The 9,340-nt window shown below is 37.9% G+C and overlaps 1 protein-coding gene across 1 annotated transcript in view; it reads left to right on the forward strand.

Moving 5' to 3' along the window:
* HYCC1 (hyccin PI4KA lipid kinase complex subunit 1) overlaps positions 1-8,104 on the forward strand; it is a 45,029-nt gene extending 36,925 nt beyond the window's left edge. The window contains exon 11 of the mRNA XM_080364301.1: positions 7,476-8,104. Within this exon, the coding sequence (XP_080220427.1) occupies positions 7,476-8,032 (557 nt within the window). The 3' untranslated portion in view covers positions 8,033-8,104. The remainder of the gene's footprint in view (positions 1-7,475) is intronic.
* The last annotated feature ends 1,236 nt before the right edge of the window (positions 8,105-9,340 follow it).

A 9,340-nucleotide genomic window follows, 5' to 3' on the forward strand; every position in this document is an offset into this window, starting at 1 on the left:
AGCACCGCTCAGCAATAAGAAAAACATCCCTGTGTTATCAACACTCTTTTCAGCACAAATCCCAAACATAGCCCCATGCTAGTTAACTATGAAGTAAGTAAACTCTATCCCAGCCAAAACCAGCACATTTGGGCAAACCAATATAAGGTCTTCCACAAAGTAGATCATAGGTCTGGGCTTAGAAGTAGAAAAAATGGTGCTGAATGTACTGCAAAAGGAAAAGCATTATATTCCACTTCTACTCTCTTCAGATGAGGAAAAAGACGCTGGACCAGCTATCAAAACTGGCAATAGCCTGTACTGCTGGGCTTGTAATTCTGATGACAGACCAAGCAAGTGAGCGTAGACAAGGATGCTCTTTTAATAGGTTCAGTAAAGATTTTGAAATGGTATCATAAAAAAATTGGTATGATGTGTACTGCATGAGCTTTTGGTAGCATATGGACAGTTTGGTTAGAAAAATATTGCCAAGTTTAATTGTAAAGGACCAAGAGGTAATTCAGGAAAGTGTTGAGAAAATTATTTATAAATATGCTGGTAGAAGATGACTTTGAAACAGCCATAGAGCAGCAATGGTACACATTGGTGGTTGTAGTACCAATAGAAAGCTGCCAGAGGAGGCGAGGGGCAAAGCAAGGTAAAATACCCAAGTTCTTTTCAATTAATTAAAAACTGCTTAAAACTGTCAGACAAAGCTGAGCAGCAAAATAACATGAGTGAGGACCAGTAGCAAGTCAGTACTGAAATCTCAAGACTGGTAAGGAACATTTTAGTCTTTATTATTTATTTTCCTTTCTTCAGGCTTACAGTTAAGCAGGGATTATTGACCAGGTGCAAGAAAACTGTATGATAGCTCAGCTTTTAAATGGCCAAATGCCCTCTCAAGGTTGGCAAACTTGTCAGCTATTATTTTTGAGTGGTTCTGATGCTTGTTCAGATGAGGTGGTGGAGGGGAACACAGATTAGGGTTAGTGAGTGCTAGTTCAGAGGAATTGAAAATGTATTAAAATAAACATTATCTTTAGATTTAAGGAAAAAAAAATGAAATAAAAATGTTAAAGAATTGGTATTGGAACCATCCTTATAAGAATGCAAATTTTTCAGGAAATACAGAGATCTAGAAGTTTTTAGAATTATTGTCCTCTTGCGGGGGTGATGTTTGGTGAAGTTCAAGGAAAAATGGGTGGTACAAGTGTGCACTGCCACAGATAACAGTAATGTGAAAGGGAAATGAGAATAATGGCAGGATTCAGAAATGGGGGGAATGCTGTGTTTTATGGGACTCTCATAAAGCAGGGCAAGTTGTCAAAAACAGTGATAATCTAGATAGTATGACCCAAGTGAGTAGTCAGTGTTTAGGGATGAGGATTGAAAGGTTAAAGGCTTTTACAAAAAAGCTTTTGTCAACATGTTGTTTGGGTTTTTGGGAAAACTTTACTTGGATTTGCCTCGATGGTACAGGATTTAATGAAGAGAAAGAAAATCACTTGGTATAGGGCAACTTTTATAGCAGGTTATGGAAGTACTTGAAAATTTGAAGGCTATGTAAACATTAGGTTAGTTTAAAAGCCAAAACTGAGTCTATGGTATCTTTGACTGACTATCCAACTGTTTTGTTTTAAATGGTAAATGTTCCATGTATACACCACTTCAGCTGATCTCCTCAAAATTTGCATTATAAAATACTAACAAAATTGTTGTTTGTGACTTGAAAAGCCTTTTAAAGTCAGAGTGGTCATCTGATTTGAAAATTCCTAACAACCTAATTCAGTGCCTTATAATTCCTGGTGAAAGAAAGATATGAAGTAGATCGTCAGGGTCAGCATGCAGCAAGAGTGAGGCCTGTGCTTACAGATGCTTGTTTGAATTAAAATAAATACTTGAATTGGTGAAATCAGGTGACAGACCTTGTACCTCCTGACCATGGTTCTTTCTCCCACAGTGTAAGGGGGGAAAGTGTCTTTGGGAGTTTTATTTTTGTGCTTTAGTGTAATAAAAATGAGTTGTACAAATGTATTAGGAAGCTAGAGGAGACAGCTGAGAGGTAGTTCATTAGAACTCTTACTTAGAAGGACTTTTTTTAAAACCAAATTGTATTGTAAATTTGGACTTCTAAGGTAGGTACTTTAGATATACTAAAGGTGAAGGTCATTTGCAAAATGGATCCATCTAATCACAAAATGATAGTATTTATAGAGTCAGCTGACACTAGCCACCACTTGCCAACAAATTATTTAGGGCTGTTGAATAGGATTGCCTATCAATCATGAAGCTTTAAAAAGAGGAGCACCAGCTCCTCTGTCTGGCATTAGTTTTTGTAGCATTCATGTTTTCAAAACAAGCCCTGAATGGCATCTCCATTTCCATTCACAAATAGAAGAAACCAGAAAAATCATACGGTGTGTAAGAGACATAAATAACCATTCATTTAGGTGTTTATAGAAAGTAGGACAAAAACGAAAGCAAGTCCTAGCAATGCTTTCCCTATTAATGTAAAATCTACTGAACAGCCCCATAAAAGAGTTGCTGGGGAAAAACTCCTGTGTGTAGAGGTAATGGATGTAAGTGAAATACTCTGATGTAACACACTGAGTAAGAAGAGCAAAGCAGATGTTGGTACGATACATAACACAAAACCAAAGACGTCAACTAGAGAAGAAACACAAGGTGCTATTTTGTTCCTCTTTGCAGAAACTGACTTTCATGTAGTACACAAGGTTTAGAAACATTTGTTTTAGAGTCTCTTTGGAGAGAGTCCTCTTTTTTCGAAACAGTGTTAATCTCTGGAAAAGTTATTTTTTTTTTTTTTTTTAGGAATCTGGACTGAATGTTAATTTTGGGATAAAAGGCTGATGCTTTTGTGAATAATTCCAAATGCAAACATTGTGCAAGAAATGCAACTTGAGCTTGCGGTGGTTAAAATTGAGTTACAATCCAAATAAGCAGTTTGCCTGTGCAATCTGAGATATATGATGTAGTCAACTGTAACAATGTGGTAAACTATGATTGAAATATCTTTTGAATCAATTCTTAGTGAGTGATCATGGAATGCATTTATCAAGATTGGTTGTACTACTCAAAGCATTCAGAAATGTGATTCCAAGTGCACTTTCCTTCATCTACTCTGGGCATATTTATATTTATTTTCAAACTGACATAATTATTTGGTTTTGTCTCTACACTGTTTAGTGGTGTCCTTTGTTTTCTCTTTTGCTATGTTGCCTTGTGCACTGGGTATTTATATCTCTTTCTCAAAGGATAGACCCCCAGAGTTGTCCGGCTTGAAGCATTATTGTCTTCAAAACCAAGCACTACGAAGAGAAAGGTTTGGTTTAGGTGTTACTGAAAGTTTTAAAATGAGGAGGGGATGCTACTATGAAGAACATGGATTGTGTGGTCTTATCCCTGCCACAAGATTGTAGATGCCCTAGTAGAGAGTATTAACAGGAGTTGAGAATACCCAGTATCCCATTTTTTCATTAATTTCCTCCTGTAGTTCAATGTTAAACTCAGAGGAAGGCATATTCCATTTCATTAAACAAACTTAATAGCACTTAACTAAAAGATTAGACACAATTGTGCTGAGTAAAACCCTTAAGTTTTTCAGGTTTTTTTCGCAGTTCATTGTGGTAATGGTTACACAGCAATGGGAATGCAGCAGTGATGGGTGAAGTGCTGATATCAAATTTGGAAATGCACACCACCAAACAACAATAAGTACAGCTATTATACAAAATCTGTAAAAAAATTCTTCCCCTGTTCCTCCGATTTCTGCTGTGCACTCTGAGCCTCCTTTCTTTGGAGCTGGATGAGGTTACGTGGTGATTTTCTGCTCTGGATGGGAAAGGGACTGCCAGCAAGGTCTGTTGCTCCCTCTCCTCTCTCTAGTGTCCTGGCTCTAAATGGAGTTTCCAGCAGAATCGACTTGTGCATGTGGAGATCAGTGGATCCTGGGAAGAAGTTCTGCTGACAAGAGGTGCCTGCAGCTGCACTGGCATGGCAGCAGGAGAGGGGTTGAGGTTGCCATAGGGAAGGCACAGGTACCTCACCCTAGTAAAATTAGACCAATGAGGCCAATCAGAGCATTGATCTTCTCTCCTCGCTAACCTTTCTGCTCCTGTGTTCTTAGGAAAAAATACTTTATTTGATTGTGGTATTGTTTTATTTGTTATTATTACTATTGCAGTTCAAGGTGCTCAGTTGTTTCCTTTGTTACATATGACTGGGGGCTTTCACAGAAAGCGCTGTTAGAAGGAGTAACACTTGGAAACAGTTCTAACTTGATTTTCCTGCCAAATATCAGGAAGTTAGTGGCTCATAGCAGCAATTATTAATATCACTTTGTTTGGATAGTACAAATTGTTAAATAGATACTTTGACTAGTTGCTGACTAGTTGATACTTAGCATTGGCAGGGAGAGCTCTTACACCGGTGGACGGTAATGTCTGTCCCTGCCAGAATAACCTTCTAGCTCTGAGGCTGATTTCATTGTCCTGGTTAAGTGCAGATAGCACAAATGCCAGCAAAACACCCAGCGCTGTAGCTGCACAAGAGTTCTCAATGGGGCCCAGGGGAAGGAGAGGAGAGGATCCCTTCCAGCTAAAAGCATTAGAGCTGCTGCTGTGAAAAATCATCTCATCATAAAGTCCTCTGCTTTTAGACTTCGTACTGTCAGTGAAATGTCTGTGCTGCCAGCTTGTGTCATGTGCAGTAGCAAACTGGCAGCATCATCTGAGCGGTCTTTACTTAATCCTCAGGTCTGAATGAGCTGTGATATGAATAAAGCACAGGGATTCAGTTAAGCTTTATTCTGAGCAGTACTTCTAGTGCAATTTTAGTCTTGTCAAGTTTGTGGCCATAGTGTTTGCATATGGTATATATGTAAAATAACTATATAGCATATAGTGTAGGTCTTGCTCTTCTTCACTCGTGTTTGCATGATATACATCTTCCTGGAGGGTGTGCTGTGACTGTCTGCGACTGATGGCTTTTTTTCTTCTCCAGGTCATCTAGATGCAGTTTTGTGGTTTTAGAGCTAGTGCTGATAAAGCAATTCTGAATACCTTTTTAGACAACCTTCAGTCACTGAGAATACTTGAAACACTGTGGAGCTGACGGGCTGCTGGGATTGTAACTTGTTAATTGCATGTGCTTGGAATTTCCATTAAGTTTAAATACTCATTTTCCCTTTTTTTTCCTCTCAAGAGTTTACCCTTCTCAAACCTGTCTTCATCTAATGTGGACAGGCATCTTTTGAGCTGGGATTTGTTTTACCAACACCTTTTAGAATCTCCAGCGTTCTTTTCACTAAATATCATTATTGAATCTCTTGTACTCAGAGCCATCATTCTCACACTCTGAGTAGCAGTGGAGTTTTCTGTTTGCTTGGGGATTTTTGGCAATATCTGCAAGAATCTTTGACTATCTTGAAATATTTTTTTGGCCAGGCTGGGCACTTGTGTATCTGCTGTTGATGACTCAGATGAGAAGAAGTAATCTTAGAACCAAGCTGCACTGGGTTTTGCCTTTTTTCCCCACCCACCCAGTGCTGTGGAAAGTTTTGGTGCTTCCCTTCCCCCCAGCTGCTTCATCCCTGTTCTCTCAACTATACTTAGTAACTGAATTGTGTGACACAAATAAGTTCATTCCAAACCAGTGTAGTTACAAGCTCATACAAGAAGCTTAGAAAGGCTGAGAAGATCAACATTTATGTTATAATATTAGTAAGTGGTAAAAACTGCAGTAAAATTCTATAGATTTTATCTGAATAAGTTGATTTTAGTAACTGGAGAATTTTCCTACTTGTAAATATGTTTCTGGTTGAAAATAAGGGATTGTTTTGTAATGCAGAAAAAGAAAATGGAAGTCAAAGTGTGCTTGAGTTGGCTTAGTTGTTCCGTTATAAGTTTTTGGGCTGACCACTGTACAGCATCGTGACACTGTATGTGTAGAATTTCTAATCTTACATGATAACAAATGAAGTTGATGTGCCATTTCATTGCAAAAAAAAGTTTTACTTTAGCATGATGATCCAAGTAATATATTTGTAAAAGTGAATTATGGAGAGTTCTTTGATTTCTGTTATTCTCTGAACGTTTGTTTCACAATCCTCAGAAATTTCAGTTTTGAAGGATCAAACATGTTTTTTTCCTGTGTGTATGTGCAGGCCAATAATTTGAAGATTGAAGCCTACAGTTTAAAAATAAAGCAAAATTCCATACTTGCTAATGTTGCTAATTAACAAGAGGTTAATGTGTGAACATCTGCTTTAATTCATAATGCTTTAGTCATCTGTATGGTATTGGCTTTTGTTTCATGTTTTGTTTCAGACTTTTTTTTTTTCTTATCCATCTTTAATTCTAGAACAACCAGAGAATGGTAATGATGCTACTGAATTGGGCAACTTTATCATACCTGAGATTAGTGTCACAAGTGTGGCTGGAGAGAGGACCGGGAATGGGGAAAAGAGCAGAGCACTAGCAGAGAATGATGTTCAGCATTTACAGGGAGTACAGGAGACAGCTACAGATCCTAGAACTGACAGCAAAGGCATGCCAGAAATCAGGAGACAAAAATCTGTAAGAAAAATGATGGAGGACGGATTAAACTCATCTGGCAGAGTGCAGTTTTAGCAGAGCACTTGTAGCTGCACTCGAAGGTATCACTGTTGATTGAAAGGGTCACTGCTGCATGTTCGGACAATTAAAGTATGCAGTTAATATATTTGCATGTGTAATAACACAAATGCATGTATTGCACACAGCTCTGTCTGTGCCACAGACAATGGCTACATATGGACAAGTAGATTCATCTAATCTGGAGAAAATACACTGTGAGACTCAACATACCTTTGAGTCTGTTAGGCATATTTATTGGGTGATCAATGGTATGAAGAATCCATCAAAATGGATGTGAAAAGTATCTCACTGTGTACCTCAGATTTACCAAATTCCACCTTTCGTGGTATACTGGAGATCTCATGTTGTGCTTGAATTTCCAACTCGTATCACCAGACCTGTGATGCAGAAGGTGACCTTTCAGTCCTAAAGCATTCTTGGGTTGCTAAATGGGCAGGTGCTATATTGGGTGTCCTGGGGCATTGATCACATACCTTTATAATCAATGAGCTTTACAAAATAAGATTTACAATTTCTTTGTTCTATGTGGTATCTTCTAATCTATAAGTTTCTAATCTCCTGCATGAATTAACAAGACTGCATTTTCATTTTCAAAATCACTGCAAAATGAGATTGTGGGCATGCTCTTTGATCTAGTTAATGCAGCACTATTTGCTGTAACTTTATATCCTAATGAACCTTAATTCCAAAATATAATGGAATAGGTAAGTGTTTTGTCTTCTTCATTCTGTTGCTTTATGGCTTCATGCTTGTAAATATAAAAATCTAGCAATACATAAAATCAATAAATGTGAGAAAGTCAATTGCTAATTCACTATTTCTTTTTCTACCATGCAGGTAATACTGATTTAGCAATTCAAGATGAACTGATAGAAATATCTGAAACTGATGAAGGGTTTTACTCTAGGGCTACTTCTAGTACAAGTCAATCTGCCCTATCTAACAGCAGCAACACGAGCAGTAAGAACCTGTTAGGGAAGAGCCAACGAAGGTCTGGAGGAAACAAAGCTGGAGGCAAAGAAAAAGAAGGAGAAACCTGCAGAGAACACTTGTCCCGAAAACAAACTCAGAGAGCCATGAGTGAGAATCTAGAGCTGATCTCTCTGAAAAGACTGACACTGACAACTAGCCAGTCCCTGCCTAAGCCTGGCAGCCATAGTCTGGCCAGAACGACCACTACTGTGTTTAGTAAATCATTTGAACAGGTCAGTGGTGTCACAGTTCCAAATAATCGTGGCGGTGTGTCTGGTACAGAGGCAAACAGGTTTTCAGCTTGCAGCCTTCAGGAGGAAAAACTGATATATGGAACAGAAAGAACAGATCTTCCAATTTTAAGCAAACAACCCAATCAGCAGCGACCTCCTAGTATTAGCATAACTTTGTCAACAGATTGATACTGTAAACTGACAAGTATGAAAAATAAAACATCGAGGGTTTATGCTGATGTTGGTACACTGGTACATGAGGCTCCTTAATGTGCTACACATTATTTTCTTGAATGTCAAGCCCATCAATTCTTATTTGGCTCACATTTGACAGTATTAGTGAATAGACAACAGTTGTAATCATTCTGCATCAACTTCATCAAGTTTCTTCTTGACTTACTATATTTGTACACCTGATTGCTTATGGCTTCATGTGAAGTTTCCAGCTTCACCAGTTTAACAAGCACTGATCGGTTGTTTAGCCACTGACCGAGATCTGGCTGTTTATAAGTGCACAGTGTGGGAACAAATAGAGCCTCTTGCCCAGAACCTGCTTTTTTACTACCACTTGACATAGGCAAAACTGCAAGTACTTTTATTTAAGAGGAATCTTGCAGTATGGGCATGAAATTGTGGAACAGCATTGTAAGAACATAAACATTCTCTTATGTTACCTGTGAGAAAGCTGTGCTTACGTGTAAGGTTAAAACTAGAAGCATCAGTTCAGTGTTTGATGTTTTGGTGGGTTTTGTAATGGTCGCTCCTTAGACTTATAAATTGTGTGACAGACTGTCTTTCAGATTCTTAAATATCAGGCACAAAGCTACTCATTGAAAAGTCACTGTCATCAGTATTTTTATTATTTACGAAGAAGAGCTGTGCTTATGTAACAACGTTACGTATAAAATGAGGTTATGAGCCCTTTGCACTGACTCAAGAAAATCAGGAGTGTCTGAATGTGTTTAACAAGAACTTCTTACTTGGGACTAAGAGAATACTACCAAAGGATGTGTACTTTCAGTAACTTGCAAGCACAAAGGGAAACTGTAATGTAAATGTAACTAGTGCTCTAATTGCTAGTCTTTTATATCCATTATTTTTCTAGTTTAATATTCTAAACCAGCAGCCTGTTCAAAGTTACTTAACCTTTAACCTTCAGGTAGTTTGGTGACCTTGTTTGATACCAACTTTTATAACATTAAGATTTTAATTAAAAATAGACATTAAAAATGATTATGCAGAAATTTGGAGAAGCAATAGCTGACAAAACCACTCCAGAGCAGTGATTAGCTGCTAAACAGACAATGTATTATTATGAGTGGGGAAACAGAAGAAATAGTCATTCCCAGCTGTCCAGGTTTTTGCAGCAAGTGATCCCTTATTGTCAAGAACCTGGTAACAGAACAAACACTAAAATTCTGGTAGACTTTCCTGTTTACCTGCAGAAAAGTTTAGATAGCCCTTTTTGACTTAAACTGAAGCACAAATAACTTTTAA

The sequence above is a fragment of the Nesoenas mayeri genome (assembly GCF_963082525.1).
Source record: "Nesoenas mayeri genome assembly, chromosome: 2".
NCBI classification, from domain to species: Eukaryota; Metazoa; Chordata; class Aves; order Columbiformes; family Columbidae; genus Nesoenas; species Nesoenas mayeri.